The 18793-nt window shown below is 38.3% G+C and overlaps 1 protein-coding gene across 6 annotated transcripts; it reads right to left on the bottom strand.

Moving 5' to 3' along the window:
• Positions 1–1953: 1953 nt before the first annotated feature.
• Positions 1954–18347, bottom strand: LOC128783511 (granulocyte-macrophage colony-stimulating factor receptor subunit alpha-like). 6 transcript variants are annotated; one of them, XM_053934285.1, is made up of 13 exons: positions 18196–18347; positions 14635–14771; positions 13684–13781; positions 13382–13518; positions 12272–12392; positions 10841–10970; positions 10574–10749; positions 9567–9706; positions 7837–7869; positions 6822–6951; positions 6118–6211; positions 5388–5469; positions 1954–2660 (listed from the first exon to the last, which is right to left on the bottom strand). In XM_053934285.1, exons 2-13 carry the CDS (start codon positions 14658–14660, stop codon positions 2598–2600), a joined length of 1230 nt encoding a protein of 409 aa, XP_053790260.1. In that variant the 5' UTR covers positions 14661–14771; positions 18196–18347; the 3' UTR covers positions 1954–2597. The 6 variants fall into 6 exon arrangements, with proteins under 6 accessions (XP_053790260.1, XP_053790262.1, XP_053790261.1 ...); XM_053934287.1 differs by having other exon boundaries at positions 13382–13515; XM_053934286.1 differs by having other exon boundaries at positions 14635–14734.
• Positions 18348–18793: the final 446 nt, after the last annotated feature.

The following is an 18793-nucleotide window of genomic DNA, read 5'->3' as shown; positions in this document are numbered from 1 at the left end:
TCTCTGTTGAAATTATTACATAAAAGCTTTGGAAAAGCCTCTTGTATTTGAAGACTTGTTTCTGATAATAGGTCCTCTGATACCTTTACACAAATAAGTTTTTTTAAAAAATAATTAAATGTGAGATCTTTAGGGAGGAAGGGTGGGGAAGCATGGGTTATACTAATAGAAACCACTCCCATTCTTTGTGCCTGATAGTGTTTGATGGGCTGCTGCAAGTGGCTTTTTGCATGATTCTTAAAAATTAATTTACAACTCCTATGATTTAAAATTATGGGGTGGGGGTTCAGTTGTAGTGCTAGGAAAACCCGAACTACCAAGGACTAAAAAGTAATGCTCTTGCCCTTGGTAAAACAGCCTAAAATATTTTTTTTTTTTGTCAAATCAGTATGGAAAGCATCATGGCATTCATGCAAAAACCCAGGAACCCAGTAAATGCCTTCAACTTCTGAGTGACCTATGTATGGTGTTGTTGCTGCTGTTTGGAAATGTTGATTGTGCCATTCAGGATACTGTTTGGCCTCATCTGTAGCAGTGGTCAGTAGCTCTGTGGAAGGTTGAATTGACTCTGAAATGAGTTGCAGTCTAATAGGTGAGGTTGAAGGGTTGTGGGGGAGGAAATGTGTGTGCTTCTATGTAGCTGTAAAATAATAGATCAAAGTAGGTCAGCCTTCAGTATTAACTGATTGATATTTAGGGATGGTCAGAAGACCAGATGGAGTAATTTCTCATAACTGCTCTTTGAGATAATGTAATACCTATGTGCTGTTCTTCATATGTATATAATCTTTTGTACTTTGTAATCTGCAAAGACATGGTAGAAGGACCAGTAGAGGAAAACAAGGTGTTAATCTTGATGTTTTAAGAGCTCTCCCTATATCTTGAGAAAGGAAAAGTGTTGTATGACCTATTGAAGGCTGACTGAGCTGTCTTGAGTTCTTCTGTGTGCCTTCTGAGATTGCTATTCAAGATGAAGTATTTAAATTACCCGCTTGGCTTTGGCTGGTTATTACCTTCCTCTCGAGTGTACTTTTTCCTTTCACTGTTGCACAAGCACTGCATTCAACATCTGTATGTGAATGTAAGGACATTACACAGCTACTCTGTACACAGGCTACTGGCAAACTTCGTGTACCTACTGCAAATGGTTCTTGCATCCCGTGTGGCAGTAGCAGCTCCCTCTGGTGCAGGCAGGTCATTTGGTTTTAACACTGCCAGTCAATTATCTAGGGAGCAGGGGAAGATACTTTATCTATATAAACACATCAATCAGGTTTCTTTCTGTATCAGTGCCTTGCAAGGGTAAAGATAATGATGGATACCTCCCTGTGAGCGCCCAAGCTTTGGGAGAGAAACCAAATGTGGAAGTTACTTCAGCAGCCCCTAAAAGGGACAGGACTTCTACAAACAGTCTCCCCTTCAGAACAAGGTTTAACCAAAAGAAATAGGAAAATAAACAAATCATCCCAAATCTGCCCTAAACCAGGACAAAAAGTTTAAGTGGAACTGCAATTTCCCTATGCTGTACATTCAAGATGAACTAATTTGTGGTGTTCAGGTTTTTGGTTTTTTTTTAACATGGCTTCCTTTAGTCATGCAGCAGCAATTTCCAGTGTATGATGCAGTTTAGGGATGTAAGAGGCAAACAATAAATGAGACTTTTAAAAAAACCACCATTTGTTCTCTGTCTTATTGAAACACTGACATTCATTCATTTTGAAAAGTATGAACAGGAAGACATCCAACATTTGTAAAAGAAAATACTGGCATCTAAAGCCTATATTATTTTTAAAAGGCATTGGAAATAGCATTTCCACCCTTTGAAGGAAGAAACTAAAATACATTTGCGAGGAATTTTTACATATAAGATCTAGCTATTAAATATTAGATTTTTTTGAAGGCTTTCAATGCTATTTGTGTTAATTAAGTACATACTAAAACTGCACAGGATCATAGTGTTGCAGAGGTTTATTTACAGTTGCAGTACTGAGCTCATGAAATAGCTGACAGACCAGTATTAATAGTTAAAATTGACAAGTATAATTTTATTTTCTGTTCTTGCCTTGCATAAAGTTAATTGCATGTATTGGGGTAGTTTGGTGTTACTGGTTGGAAGATCAAAGAGCAATTTAAACACATTCTAAATAGTTGGTTTATGCTTTAGAAAATAACTGGACATATAAAAATTACAGTAAAGTTACTGTGGCATAATACAGCAAGCCTGTTGGGCTACAGGAAATCATTATAATGAGAGGAAAAAAGCTTCATAGCAATGACAAGAAGAAGTAACAGCTTTATTCTGGTTAAGAGGGCTTGTCTCTTTTTTGAAGAACCTCTTAGCAAGGTTTAAGCACTTCTTCAAGTAGGTCTTTGCAGAAAAGCTTAGTTGCCAGGAATTGTGTGTTTGAACAAAGGAAAAAACAAATTTCACTGATTTCTCTCCCCTTTTTTCATCTGCTCCATTTAAGTGGATTTTAAGGGGACAAACAGTTTTATAGATGATTATATTCTTTTATAGGCTGGTTTGAAGTACTTGTCAGCAGGATCCATAATTTTCTTTCATGTTGGGGAATCAGGTGTTTTTTTGGAAAGTTGGATCATTCTTCAATTGTAGTCATTTCCTCAGTATGACATTTTGTTGGCAGATTTACATACTCTGTCTAAAGAGAAAGAAAATTCTGTACCATGCAGTAAGCGACAAGTTGGTATCATTCTGAACTTTAATTTCAGCAGTATCAAAGGCATCCCATCTTAGTCTTTTAATACTGAATAAATTCTTGCAAGGCAGGAGAAAACAGTTCTAAGGACAGTCAGGGAATGTTTCAATATGTCTGAGCAGTACTAGCTGTTAGCAGGAGGAAGAACATAAGCTGGTTTAGATACTGGATAACCTTAGCTGAGACAATAGAAGGAATTTATTCAGTTAATATTGGCTGAATTTTCTATATGTAGGCATTGGCTAGACATGTAGATAAAATATTTTGGTTGCTATCACACATTTTTACATTGTCTAACCTGGAGTTCTAGGAGAGTGCCTGCTGCTAGGTAAGATCATAGTACTCATAGAGCATTTGGAGTTTAAAGTTTTGAGGGAAGATAAATAATTTAAAAAAAAAAAAAGGAGGGATAGTACTGGTGGGGAAAACAGGTTAAAAAAGCAAGCTTGCTGTCATACTGAGGGTATGTTGCAGATCATCAAATCAGGGTGTTCTGGGGATGTTTTTCCTAGGAAAACTGAAGAATGGGTAAAGCACTGCAGGGCTTTGTGATCATGGTGTTTTGGGCTACTTTACTGTTCTCCAAGGAAAATGCACAAAGTCTGTGTCTTGCAAGTTCTTGGAATATATTTAACTCCAGGCAAGAGGCGATAAAATTCAGTAATGGTGAGGAAAGCATATGGGGAGAGAATGACTAGAAAGCCATTGGTCTGTAGTAAGATGAGTAAAATAGAATGGATTAGAGGAGTGCAAATTGTCTGATGCACTGAATGATTTGATTGGGAGGATCTTAAAGCAAATAAAATTGGCAGTTCTTTAACATGAGTGTTTAAGGATGCAGTGCAGAAAGTTAGGTTTTTTTAATCATGAGCCTTTCCAGCAATCTCAGGAAAAGTATTATGTAATAGGAGAAAAGAATGAGAAAATGTGAAAGGTCATTGAGTAAATAGAGGGAAAATGAGGAAATGCAAGTTTTAAAAATGTGTGATTAGCAAAGGATATTACAGGTTTCAAAACAGCTCAAAAATCCATTAGCACTAAATGTCAGGGAGAGTCTTTGGTATTCAGTGGAGGAGAGCTTTTGAAAATGTACTTTTTGTACTGTGTTATTATTTTAATAACTTTGAAGAATTACAGCATTCAATCAGTATTGAAGGTACTGAGTTTGGAGAGAAGAGGTAAAATAAAATTAGGTTTTAAGAGTAGATCAAACTGTTTAAACATGTCAAAATCATATGAATTATCTTCACAGCGCTGGTTGGTAAGTGTGAGGTAACATGACGGCTTCATTTAACTCTGGCAAGTGCTGTTGCTGCATTGCTCCCTGCACAGAAGTGCCTGTGCCACAGTTTGCAGACCTCATCCACAAAGGCCTCTGGCTTGTAGTGGAGTGATTTGAGTATTTTTGGTAGTGTATCTGCACAGGAATTTGTAAAGCACTCAAGTTCAGGAAAAGCAAGCAATCAGTTAACAATTTCCCAAAACCTGCTTGTTACTTTCCTAGCTATTATTATTTAATGTGATGGATTGTGGACTGCTGCTGCTCTGTAGCCTTAGCTCTGGCAGCCTGGTAGGAAGTGAGATACCAGTTATTTATGACTTAAGGTGTATGAGGAAACCTATCTAACTCACACTCCTACCTGCTTTCTATGAAAGCCAAAGGTGGTAGGACCAAAGACAAATTAATCAGGACAGCAAGCTGGTATATAGTTACCAAAACAAGAGAGTTTTAGTAGTCAGAGATTTGGGGATTCTTTGTAAACAATTGAAGGAAAATATATGTGTCACTTTTGGAATCTTCATTGGAATGTGTGGTATTGCCCACTGAATTTTAGGCAATTAATGACTGATTTACTGATTTCAAGTATGTCTTTGCTTTAGCCAGCTGAGGGAAAGCATCCCCTCACTATGCAGTCACCATACAAACCACTGCTCAAATGGATGGATTTGACAAGCATGAATGGTTTGAAGCCTGGTTGTCGTGATGTGTGCAGATAGACAGAAGAGTTACTTGCTGTTGACAGTGTGCAGGTGTGTATGATACTGTAAACAGGAAAGGAATAAGGATAAAAAGTAATGGATTTTAGGTGCATTAAACCAAGCTATTAAAAAGGCTTTTTAAAAGTAAGGCTAGATAAACACACAGAATAGGCTGCACAGGGATGCTACAGTATATTGGTCAAATACAATTCACACAAAACACTGAAATTGCAAATCCTGTGTTGAAGCAAGAGGAAGTTTAACTTTTAAGTCTTTCCAGCCCTGCTGATTTGCACTGAGTGTGACAGGATTTTTACATGGGTGTAGGTCAGGCTTAGGAAATATTCACATTACCATTGATGTTTGAAAATGCTAATGGAAGATGCATCCTCACTTAGGTTATTTTTAAAGTGTGAACAGCAACCTTGTAAAGCTGATACATACAGAAACTACGGGTCTCAGTAAAAGTGAAAACTCTGGTCTTAAAATATGTTTGCAAATACATCCAGGACAATCTTTTGTTTTAGTGTTGGCATAGAGCTTTTCAGGTTTCAAAGCAGCATATCTTGTGTGACAGAAATTAGTTTTGGACCAAATGTTAACACTTATTTTTATAAGTCAGTTCTTCAAGTCTTTGACCTGTTGTGGTTTGTAGTTAATAAATTTGACTGAATTGAGAAGAAATCATACCTGGATATCTTCATCACTTAATGCATTGAATTTGTCTCTTGGTTGTGGTATGGGAGGAAATATGTTCTTGAAACTGCAGTACCTTTGGGTAGAAAATGGGATTGTGGAGAAATTAAAAATACACTAATACGGCTAATATAACTTACACAAACATTTTGTGGTGTAACTTAAGGACTTTTTTACTTTCAAGATTGAATATCTATTACTTTACAAATTAAATGAGAAATAAAATATTTTCAGTGGGGTAACTTGGGTAACTATTATTACACTTAGCATTTGGGTTATTAAAATTTATTTTGTGATTAGAGTCATAGTAAATATGTTATTAAAAAATTACTTTGAATAAATCACATGACATAACTTTCACCACTGAGTGAGAAGTTTTCTCAAAATAACAATACGTTAATTTGGATTCCCTCTTGTCTGGTAGTGTATACAGCCAATGGCTTCAAAGCTACCAGGATGTTAAATGCTTAAAAGTAACAACAAAAAAGCTTTTGTAGGAACTGGTAGAATCAATCACTCAATAACATCAACATCCTTTCCTCCTTTTCCACTTAGTGATTTTGCATGCCAAAGGGCCATCCCCAGCAATCCTTGTGGTAATAGTTCATGACACTGATAATCAGATGATTCAGATTTGCAGGTAGGAAAGTAGGAGGTTGGAGGAATGTGTTTCATATAGATAATACTCTGTCAGTAGTGTCTAGAGAAAAAAAAATTGATTTACCTTTTAAAAAGACAATACAGGAGAAGTGTAATTGAGATTGTTCCAAGTGCAATCAGAAATAAAATCACAAAAATAAAGTAATCTTTCCCTTGACCTGAAACAGCCAAGACAGAGAGATATTTTAGCATGGTAAAAAGCTGCCTTTCTGACTGTATGATATAACGAATGTGAATTTCACTATATTTTTTGAATGTTCTAAAGGACTTCAACTTGACTTCATCATAGAATTTTGTCCAAAAATGCAGATGGGCTTGATACATTTTAAACCTTTTCAAATATCTAAAATTTAGAGAATTGAAATTTAGAGAATTTTTTTAAATTCTGGAAAAAGAGAAGAATAAACAGAAAAATTAATAGAGCAAAATTAGTGTAAAGGGTGAAAAGAAAAATGCAGGAGGAAGGGGATGATATTAATGTAAAAACTTAAGAGAACAGAGAGGCAGCCTCATCACAGCAGACCAAAGACAAGGGTGGGTGTGTCTGTTTCTGTAGCCCTGGCATCTGAGTAACTGCTGCCTTCACAATCCTCGCTAATCAAAGGCTCTGCTGCCACAGTATTGGAGCTACTCCTCCACGTTAATAAACCCCCCCCTGTTCCTTCCTTGTAATTGGGTAAAAATTAAAATTTTATTCATTTCTGTGACTGTGAGGAAGAAAGAGAAGCAAACAAGGTAATATTGAAAAAAAAAAATTCATGGTCTTACCAAACTCAATGGGTTCACTCCATTCCCCCCAATTTGAGCTTACAAGACAGTTTTTTCCACGTGCTCTGATTTTCAGAGTGTATATTTTTTTCTCATTGTAATTTTGAAATTCATATCTGTCATTCCTTACCTAAAAGGAAAGTGATCAGACTCTGCATTTCACCTCATAGGCAAATATTAACAAAGTTGGTGGGTAAATTTCCTGATATAGTTTCTATAAAAAAATAATTTGTATGATTATGTTTAGGTATGTACTATCTTGCCAGCAAAACTGTCTAGGTTTTGAAGGTTAAATTTTTTTTAAGTTTATTTTGTCTTTGATTTCTTTTATTATGCTTTATGGACACTTTTTTTTTTTTTTTTTTTTTTTTTTGTGTCCTTATTTGTGGACCCTAAAGAAATCTAAAAGACACAAAGCAGAAAGTGAAGAAGTACCCTGTAAACTCCCCTTGCAACCTTCATGGGGATTAAAAAGGCATGGATGATGTCTGTCATTGCTAAAAAGATTTAATGTTCTTGAGACAATATAATAAGAGATAAGTTATATTTGACCTCATGATACTTTATACAAAGTCTGGAATCTGTCAAGCCCTTCCAAGGCTTAGAAAACCACTCATTTGTTGAGGGAAGACTGACAGTATTTATCAAATTCCCCAGGTTTTGCAGATTGTTGTACTCCCTTTGCCTAGCTGTTCTGAGCTATCAGTGGTATTATTCCAATGAGAAAGAGTGTTTCAGATTTTTAGTAAGCAAAATGTCACATCTGTCAGGAACAAAATCTATTTGTGCAGTAGATGGAATGTATGAAGTTTTGTGAAATGCATGGAAAATTTTGCCTACCCCACCCAAAAGGGAAGTATTAAGTTTACACTTAGATATCACAGTAACATATTTTTCTGAATTCTCATTGCTACATTGATACAAAATCTGTAGCTCTGTAAGTGTATTTTCTGTAATGGTATTTATATGCTTAAGTAGGCAAAAGCACAAATTTGTACGTGACAAGAATACTTACACGAGGAAGCTTTTTCTCTTCTTTGGGCTCATCCTGCAAAAGAAAGACAAATCTTCATTTTTATTATTTTTTAATCAAATATTTCTCTATATTTTTCTCATTTTCTTGCTTTTGAAGATTATAAGTTATTTTAAACTGAAAAATCAATCAGATATTATTTTCCAGTCATGTCCCAGAATAACAGCATTTTATTCAGAGTTTTGTCTTCCTACATTTCCTTTTACAAAAGGAAGGAAACATTAATTATTTGTCAGTAGATGTGAGAAGCTGTATTTATCACTAAGGGTATTTTTATACACACTGTGCATTCTCATCCATATCCAAATTACACAAGCAATCACATCATCCTACAAACACAGCAGATCTGGGAGCTGTGATTTCACAATAGTTTGTGAAAATTGATGTGAATAGTGAATTTATCCTCCTTCCAGTCAAAGTCTCTGTTAGACGTATCCATGCTCAGGGGCTTTCTGTAAAGAGCTGCTTACACATCCTATGCAATCAAAATTTAATCAAGTGGAATCAAACACTTACCTTGGTCAAAGAACCTGAAAATTTTGAAGAAAAGTATAGGTTCAAAAATGAGTGAACAAATTCAACAGCAGTGACTTTTAGCAATGATCTCAGAAAGCATTGAAAGGCTGAGGTCCTGGAAACATCTGTCACATGTAATATAAGGATAGCCAGCATTATGGAAAAGTCAGAAAGGTGTAACTAGAAGGAATGTCTCATTACAGAAAACACACTCACAGTATATCTTTTACTGTAAAGCAGACTAGCATTTCCCCATCACTCATTGTCAGCTGAGTGCTTTCAGCTTAGGACATGATGGAGGTCCTCAGCCTGTGCTGGGAATGAGCAGGGTGTAAATGAGTTCCTTAAACTTTAGATGTGTTGTGCTGCTTTAGCTGCCTTACCTCTGTTGGCCCCTCCCGGAAGGTGTGAGTTCTGGCTGCCATCTCCATGTCAGTACTGCTGGTACCTTCAGCACCTCAAGGGCTGTGAGACACCTACTGCTCCACAGCAGGGAGCCCTAATGTGCACACTGACCCTTAGGAGATATTCGTGCTCCTGTGCAGACACCTGCATTAAGGTGTCTCAGTCTAGGAGATGAATTTCCTACCAAATGTAGAAATCTACACTGAATCCCACCCATTCTGACTGTGGCACAGCGTTTTACAGGAAACAAGAGTTAAAATGTATTTCTTTCAAATAAATGTTTTGACACTATTGCTATGTTGTGATCTATATCTTTATGTAAAACTTCATAAGTGTTTCACACAAGATCTTATTGTCAAATTACACCACCTAGCTGGAAAGCTACATTGCTGCAATTGCATGTACTGCAATTGCTCCTGGTACCAATAGGTACCAAAGTAGATACTATTAATGTGTGAAGGATCCAAAATCCACATAATCCAAACAGCCCGCAACTCATTGGTCTTGTTTTTAATAAACAAATGAAATTTAATGATGTGTTGCTTTATTGCAGTTTTATATTTATGTTTAACCCTTAGCTGATCTTTCCTGTAATGGTCTTGTGGCTGAGCAGTTGCTACCATGGTAAGCGTCTGAGCTGCAGAAGTTGATGAGAGGTGGGAAACTGTAGCAGGAGGACACCAAAACTTATGAGAGAAAAATTAACAAGTAAGGAATTCAGAAATATACACATTATAGATATACATGAGCACAGGTATGGTACCAAACACAAAACAAGAAATTGTTTTTACCTTATTTTGTATGCTAATTTCATACTGAAAACACTTTGTATTTTCCACATGACTTGTAAGGGGTGGATGCCACGTAATTATGCAACCTGTTGGATCTCTGGTACAATGGGCAGTGACATTTAATGGAGCAGTGAGTATTTCTGGGGAAAAAATTGAATAATTAATATAGGCATGGTCAGTAAACAGCTACAACTCATGCCTTCACAACAAAATGCATGTGAAGGTGAGGCGTCTGTGTACAACTGTGTGCTGCTGGTGCTAACTGAAGTTATCTGGTAAACAGCAGTAAAACACCTTTCCAGAACTTGAGAATATACCACTGCAGTTTTTGGACATCTGAAGTAAATGAAGTTCATGTAAAGAAAAGGTATGAGAGATTTTGTATAATTCAGTAGTGCAATCAGCAGAGTGCCATTTTTTTCTACAACTGTTTTCCAACCTCATGTTGACAATGCAAGTTTCCATAGGAAAAGGGAAGGAAGTTTTTATATATGTGGTCTTATTCATGATGCATTCAAGGCATCTGAATTGGAGTGCCTAAAATATAGTAGATTCAGTGTGACCTGATTTCTCTTGGGGCTTAAAGTCACACCTAAAGTCTCACAGAGGTACCCACATATTTAACTAACGCCATCCTAATTTGGAAGCTGAAGCCTCACTCTGGTTTTAGGACATGCTGCTCTTGTGGCTCTCAGAGAGGTGTGAGATTAAGGAATGGTAAAACAATCCCTTAAGAAAGGTGGCCTTGAAAATCTGGCCATTGTGTTTCATTACTTGGAATCCATGACTATGTCCACACCTCTTGTCTCAGCAGTTTTTTCAGGCTGCCTCTGCTTGTTTTAGTCAAGTTTTGGAGCTGTATTCTGTCACCTGTTGGAAGCAAAGTCTGCCCTGCAATGCAGATTCCAGCAACAGCAACAGACTTTATTTTAATATGTTTTTCAAGAAAAAATCCCCACTTCCTTATTTTATAAAACAGTAATAAAATAAAATGTTCAATTACTTACCAATTTTATATAGGTCAATGTACTCATCATAGAACTGGATTAGGGAGTCTTTGCTAGACCCATTCACCAGGAAGTAAGCTTTTTCAATCCCTATGCTCACATTTTGGAAGATACATCCCATATTTCTGCAATTTTCATCTTTAATGTAAAGCTCACATTCCCTCTCCTCTTCATCGCTGCATACAGCAAAGTATTTTAGTTAAACACAGGCACTGTGATGTGTTGAATGAGAATTCAGAATTCCCTGTCCCAAGCAGACCTACTTACCTTGACTTCTGCCAGTAGAGAAAATACTGTGTGTCTGCTGGAGCATCCCCCCCTGCCTGCCAAGTGCAGTTCATGAGGAAGATGTTATAAATCACACAGGAGAAGTTTTCAATGGCTGACCCATTCATGCCTGCAAACACAGGAATATCCATGATGAGGAAAAATCATGTGACTCCTCCAAGCTGGAGGATCATGGCACACACTTAGGTATGTTAGATACCTGCAAACCCAGCTAGTTATTGCTTGGGTTAGGAGTGACAACTGAGAGAAAACTCTACTGTCACTCCACTTTAACTGTCTCTGAGCTGTGAAACCTGTCAGTGAAGCATTCCACAAGTAAAGGAAGGCACATTGCCTTTTAATACCATCCATGCTGCTACAGAGAGAAGTATTTCTCCTTTTGCAATTAATGCCAAGGAGACCACTTCTGACATGTTTACACAGAGGATAAAAAGAGCTGAGACTTTTAGAAGTAAGGTTGGACTTTTTCCTGCTCTCCAATCAAGAAGGCTTCTCCTTAGATCTTTCCACCTTCATATGGGTGACAGTGATTTGTTCTTTTGCTTTTCTGGATCACATTGAAATGGGAACCTCATTTCTTTTGAAGGTCCCTCATAGTTGTGCAGGCATGCTCAGCCTTTTCCTATCTTCTCCTTTAACCAGTTTTCTGTTTCTTTCTGTGCTATGTCCTAAATTCAGTGAAAGCATGGAGGCTTCCTCTGCTACTGACTCCAGCTCTCTCCAGGGCCCAATAAAGTGGGCAACCTTATGTAAGAACAGGGGAATCCTCTGGGGAAGCTGCACACTTGGAAGGTAGGGCCAACTGGGGAGGCACACTGAAATTTTATGTGACCTGGCTTGTATTTTGAGGGTCACCATGAATATTTCCACTGGCAAGTGTACAGGAAGAGAAGAGCAGTGAGCATTTTCTCTGCTCAGACATGAGAAAGCTGCTAATCCATCACCTCTGTCATGTCTGAAATACCCCAGTTACACACCACTGCTGCTGCACCACTGGTGGCTGGAGAATTTTAATGGAGAACTCTGAGCTGATAAGGAAGGGAAAAATGGCTCACAACAAACTCATCAACAGCCCAATAGAAAGGCATTCAATAAATAAGTACTAAAATCTTAATTTGTAACAGTCAGAAGAGTTATTTGAATCCACCCTTAAATCACTGTAATTTATTAGCATTTTGGAGCCTTAGTATAAAAGAGAATAATGTGTTTATGGATACATTTGTTGTAATGCATCTCTTGCAGAATGATGGAGACATTTATTACAAAGCAAATAATTTTAACAGATCTGAAAAAAAGAAGCTTTTAGTAGAAAATATAGTTACCTACTGTGTAAGTAACTGTTTTCTGAAGCAATGTTTACCTTTAAAAGATTGCAAATGCATAAAACCTTAGCCAGACCGTATACGTTACCTCCAGGGAGAAAGTTGCATTGTTTTGAGATGTTTGTGTTTGGCACTTCAATGATAAAGGTTACCCCTTTGTGCCGAGGCATGTGTAGTTCTGCTGGAAAGCTGCATAGTGGACTATCCACCTGAAAAGAGAACATGTTGATATTTTATTTCCCTGCTTTTCCTCTTCTGATGTAAGATGAGGCTGGCTATGGAAATGCAACTCAGGAATGCAATTCCATATATATGTATGGTTTTGGCTCAAGAGCTATGTCTCTCCTTTAGCACTCAAGGGTGATATAGAATGGAACTGAGGGATCAAAAACATAACTACACAAAAAGCTTTGCAGCTCAGGAGTTGGATGCTACACTAGTGCACAACTATTTTAGGAGGCTAATAGTAGCCCAGTGGCATAACAGAAGATGGCAAATACATAGGGGAGCCACAAAGGAATTTAATCAAAGGATTAAGCAAAATAAAAGTCCTCATATGACCTGCTCAGGGGTTAAAAAGTGTCTATGGTGTAACACATATAATCATCAATAAAAACGTGATGTATTTTGTACTGTACTTTTAGGGCACCTGCTTTGCTAGGCTGAACAAGCCATCTCTATTTGTCAAGCTTCCCATTTTCCTCTTTGGATAATGTGGGTTTATAACATAGCCTGTGCTACAGTCATGATCCAGTTTCCTGGGAAACAAGTGAAGAACTTAAGATAACCATAATCCATGGCAGTGTTTCTGGGATTTTTTTCTTTTTTCTTTTTTTTTTTTTTTTTTGGGGGGGAGGGTCTCTTGCTATGTCTCTTTCAAGTCTCTGGAAATCTCACTTAATCTCACAGCCCCTTTTTTTTAGCAGCTACATCCCTACTCATGACTCAACATAGCTGCAGTTCAGGCTATCACTTTCTTTCTACTTTGATGTCAGAACTTCAATTCTTTAGTATGCATTGGGTGCTCATCTCACAGTAAATGCACCCTGACATTGCTGATGGCTTTCCACAGCCTCTAAGAGATCAAGCTGTAGACTGCAAACAGCCACATGTCAGATGTTATCTGAGACATTCATTTATTTTCAAAGTGAAATTGAGAAAAGGTAAAATTATTTATCTCAATGAATAGCAAGTTCACCTCTGTGTCTATATATTCCATGTCTCTGTCCATGATGATACATTTGTACTCAGAGAAATTCCTGCTGCTCTCCCAGGACAGTTCCATTTTCCTCCAGTCCACATTCACATTTGTAATAGGTGATTCCTGTGCATCTGCTGAAAGTGTTGCAGCATGAGTTCAGTAAGGATATGCTATTGCTTTTGTTGAATACAGAGGATGGTATCTGTCAGGCTTAAGATAGCAATTGCCAGTTTCATTACAAGTATCCCTGATAAATGAAGAGTTTGTTTCTCAGACTGTATCTGCAAAAACATACTTACACTCCATACACTGGATGTCAGCATGCAAGGGATGAAATAGCATCATGTACCACAAAATCATACAAATGGGTCCAAGAGTATCAAACATATCTCCTTCTCTGGAAAGAGATAATGAAACTTTCAGAAAGAAAAATGAAAGTATTTTAAAAAATTAAAGGAAAATCATGTTAAAGTATATTTTCGTTTTGCAAAACTTATTTTTTTAAAAATATTCTTTAGAAAAGCCAAGCAGAGGATGTGCTTCATGCATCTCTTCTTTGAACTAACTGAGTAGCCATGATACTGCCTATAACAAAGCAGTTTGAAATAAAGCAGCCACAGACTCTCATGATGATAAATACACTCACTGTATTCAGTGCAGAGACCATGACTGAGAATTACTTTTTCCCACACATCTATCCTAACTATACCATCAGGAAGTCAGGTTTTCTTGCTTTCTGACCCTGTGAACATTACAATGCTGTGCTTTGTATTAGCAGCTAGGATGGTGTTGATAACACACCAGTGTTTTGGCTGTTGCTGAGCAGTGCTGGCACAGCATCAGGGTTGTCTCCCCAACCTCGTCCCACCAACTCTGCAGAGGCCAGTGGGTTGAGGGTGAGCCAGAGGCTGGGAGGGAACATGGCCAGGACAGCTGACCCCAGCTGATAAGGATATCATATCATGCCATATCATATGGCATCATGTTCAACAATAAAACCTGGGAGAAAGAAGGGATTTGGATGGGATGAGGCATTTCTTGTCTAGACATTTGACTTCCAAAGCAGCTGCTATATGTGTACTGTGGCCCCCTGTCCCAGGGAGTGGCTGAATATTTTCTGCTGAGGGAAAGAAGAGAATAAGGAAGAGGGGGAGTAAGAGAGCAGCTTGGTGGCCAGCCAAGGTCAGGGCACCACAGAGTTTCTTCCTGTTTGCTATCACAAATGGGTCTCCACTTTTCAAACTACATACCTCCCACTGGTCTTAGAGGTTTGCATCCATACAGAATAGTCTACTTCGAATTTTATCTTGCTTCAGTGTCAGAAACCAAGGAGTCAGATGTTCCACATCACTGTAAGAAATTTAAATTACTAAGGAAGTGTGAGCACCTGCAAAGGGCGAATCCACATTCATTCATGTGTTATGGTGGACTGAGCAAAGCTAGTCAAACACTGGCATCAGATCTTGTCAAACATTTCTCATCTTATGCACAATTTTCTTTTTCTCCAAGGAGGTTAAAACTCTTTAGAAAATAATTCTCTATTCCCAGCTTTTCTTTTTCTACATGAAGAAGCAACTCTGGTTAAATTTTCATTTGCTTTAGCATTATTTAGCAGAGCAACTTCATAGTAGCAATTTTCTTGATTACACATAATACTAAGGATAATTCTAAAACTGAATTAAATTCTTAAAAAATCATGAAAAAGAGAAAGGTGGTAATATTTTGTTACTAGTCAGCCCTTCTATATTAATTTTTATAGTTATCTCAGAATGTTGATTTCAAACTGACTCCACTTGTGGTGAAAGCAAAAACCTACCCCGATGCTGAAAGCAAGTCATTCTGTAGCCTTGAATATTTTCAGAAGTCATGTCACATTTCCTGGAAATTGGCTTGATGTGACGTGTCCATCACATCCCCAGGATTCAAGCTAGGCCACTATACCACGCTGGGGTTGCAACAGAGACAGACTCTTCACTGTAACCTGCTTATCTCTTGCAGCATCCATATTTGTAAATTATCATACTACAGTAAGGATGTGGCCAAGGCTGCTGGGAAGTGATACTGAAGAATCTCAAGTACAAACAGTATAGAGGACTGGCCGTGAAATTCTCTGTGAGATATTGTCTCGATAGTTACACTTTCCCATGCTCTCAGGGACTTCCCCAGTAGTGCACATGAGAACCTGAAGACCTGCTATCCTTCTAGTCAGCCTCTTAATCATGTTTTTCTCCATTTTGGCCCTTCTGTTCAGTCACTCAGCATTTTCCCCTTCCTTTCCTCATCTTATGTTCCTTTTCTAGGCATTTGTTTTCCTATTCTTTGGCAACTGTCTGCTCACCTTTCCTTTATTTTCTTTGTTTAATTTTTCTTAAGATCTCCCTCTCTCTGTTCTGATTACTCCTGCTCTTTCAAAACCTCCCTCAGGTTTCCTACACATGACTGCAGCCCGATGCTGCAAGTACCCTTCATGCTTTCTCAAGGAAATGCTCATCTGGGATATTGCCATAGTAATCATCCACAGCCCTGTCTGCTTAGAGAAATGTTTGCTGGCATCATTGTTTCCACACTCTGGATATTTCATCTGACATGCAGTGGGAATAGCAGGGCATGTAAGCATTCACTTTCCTCATAAGAAATGACCATTCCAGCTGAATGCCCTAACACAGGTTCTCTGTTTTTTCTCTGCCTGCAGACAGGATGAGTGATGTAGGTGCTGTGGTGAGCCCTAAGCCATTCAGCTGAGCAATCCAGACATTCTGTGCGGTGGCCAAGTGGCTCCAGCATCGTATTGGTAGGAATTTTCTGTCTCCAGGACCTCCACCCTCTCCCAGACTGGTCTTCTTCAGACAGGTGTGGTAAAACTCTCTTTGGTCTAAAGTCACCTCAGTATTGAAGGTACCAGAAAGAGCACTCATGTTAAAGTGTATTTGGAGGATCAGACTAGAAGAACCATACATATTCTGCTGTAAGCAGTATTTCCTCATATTTCATCAAAATAGAATTTATTAGGATGAAATGCCCAAACAGAATGATTTTTTTTTGGTCTTGCTTCTTTCCTCTTTCTCCCCTAGCCAGCCTCAGAAGCATGTGTCTATCCTGCTGCAAAGGGGAGGGCTGGCCCTGGGGGGTACTCAAGCACCTGGTTTCCAGACTCCCCAACTCTTAGCTCACTCCCTAGCTCTCTCCAGGGAAGTTTGTTATAAAGTCAATTTATCCACCTTATCAATATGTCAGAAGTAAAATACTGTCAGGTAACCTGTAGTGGTTTCTACAGAAAGCATGCACTAAACACTGAGTTAAGCATTATCAATTCTTATCCTCTTAGTCTATTGCCTTTGCTCTTAGGTTGTGAGTGCAGGATGGTACCAGAAAATGTCAGCTGAGACGAGTGACTCATTTGCTTCAATGTCTCCAGGAAAATTACTCTTGCCCACGACACACTTCCAGAAATGAAACTTTGTATTTTACTCATAGGGAAATGGGAGGATAAACTGATACATTGCTGAGATACGGAGAATATCTTACACTGGCTAAGCCTTCCTGGAAGCATTGAAATAGGAATAAAAACCTTACAGTGCATACCAAGCAATGAAATATTATTATCAAATTGCTGCCTAAATAGAACTATTTCAGTTTCTAGATCAGTATTGTGATTCCTGTAGATGATACGAAACTGGGACAAGTGGGTGGTATGGGTATATTTTTGCTTCAGAGGGACCTGGAGAAGATGGAGAAATGGGATGACAAGAATCTTTTGGAATTCAGCAAAGGAAGGTGCTGAGTCCTGTGCTTGGGGAGGAACAACCCCTGGCACCAGCAGAGGCTGAGATCTACCTGGAAAGCATTTTACAAAGGGCACAGGCTGACCACGGGCCAAAAATGTGCCCTTGCAGAACAGAAGATCAAAGGCACCCTGGGCTGCACGAGGCAGAGTGCTGCCAGCAGGTCAAGAGAGATGTTCCTGGAGTGGTGGCTCTTGTTCTGGACCCCCAGCAGAAGAAAGATATGGAGCTACTGAAGGGAGTCCAGCAAAAGGGCTCTGACATATGAGAAGAGGCTGAGAAATCTGGGATTGTTCATCCTGGAGAGATGAAGGCTTAGCGGGATGTTATTCACATGTACAAATACCCAGCTGTGGGAAATGAGAAAGAGCCAGGCTCTGCTCAGTGGTGACAACTGACTGGACAAGAAGCAATGGGCAAAAACTGAAATAACGGAAATTCAATTTAAACACAAGAAAACATCTTTTAGTCTGAGGTAGTCAAATACTTGAACAGGTTTTCCAGGGAAGCTTTGAAGTCACCCGTACTGGAGATACTGACTGGACAAAGCCCTGAGCAACCCGCTGTAGCTGACCCTGCTCTAAGCAAGGCTTGGGATAGGACAATTTCCAGAAGTTCCTTCCAGCCTCAACCATCCCATGATTTTGTGATCTCCCTTTTTCCCCCCGAGAAATACTTCTAGTTAGAGTAATTTATAAAAAGGGTACAGAAAATAGCATTTCTTTCAGTTATTGAAAAATAGATGTCAGATAAAAAATGTCAAACAGTCAATAGATATAATAGAAATTTCATAGTCTTCCTTGGATCTTGCAGAAATCTTTAGAAATATACACATTTCTACTTTTAATCAAACAGGTAAAAGAATCCTCAAAATGTTCTCCAGAATTCCTTAAACTCAAAGGACACTAATCCAGATTTTGTACATGTGCAAATATGACTGTACCTAATTTAATCCCTGGAAAATATTTGTATCCTGCAAAAGATCTTCTGTTGCACAAAAAAATCAACACACAACATAGAGAGACATACCTCCTCTTGAAAAACTCTCCTCATTTATCTTATTTGATTTTGGTTTGCAGCAACAAGGACGCTTTAACATGTAGTTGTAGTTAAATGCAGAAATCTGTAAAAGTTTTGCTCTGCCAGTTAGTTTTGTTTTACTGCATGACAGTATTAAGTAACAAATGCTGCAAGTTTGAAAGCTTCCCTTATCATTTCCTTTACTGCTTTTGAGCTTCCTTAAATTTCCTGATTGGCAGATGTTAACTTCACATGAAGAGATCATGCAACTAACTCTTCCTTCCTGTTGGGTCAGATGAACTAAGCATTAATAGTCACAATATGCAAACATATTACCCAAAAACACATAAATACTCAGTAGGGTCACAGTATGTCAACATGCTCATAGAAATACCACTTCTATAAATAAACAGATTTTCATAAATAATATGTTCTAGAAATAAAAGCAGTGTTGTGTGACTAGTCCATGTTTAAAGTGGCTGCCTGTCTATATTGGTTATGGCACCTGCACAAGCCCAGATTCTCCTTTGAGGAAGATCAACCCTTAGCAGGTATACCCAAACAGCCAAGAAAGTTCTGGTTTGCATATTTGCAGGCAAAGAAATGC

The sequence above is a fragment of the Vidua chalybeata genome, chromosome 2 (genome assembly GCF_026979565.1).
Source record: "Vidua chalybeata isolate OUT-0048 chromosome 2, bVidCha1 merged haplotype, whole genome shotgun sequence".
NCBI lineage: Eukaryota > Metazoa > Chordata > Aves > Passeriformes > Viduidae > Vidua > Vidua chalybeata.
Note: the sequence above shows the minus strand (reverse complement) of the source record. Positions and strands in the feature narration are given on the sequence as shown.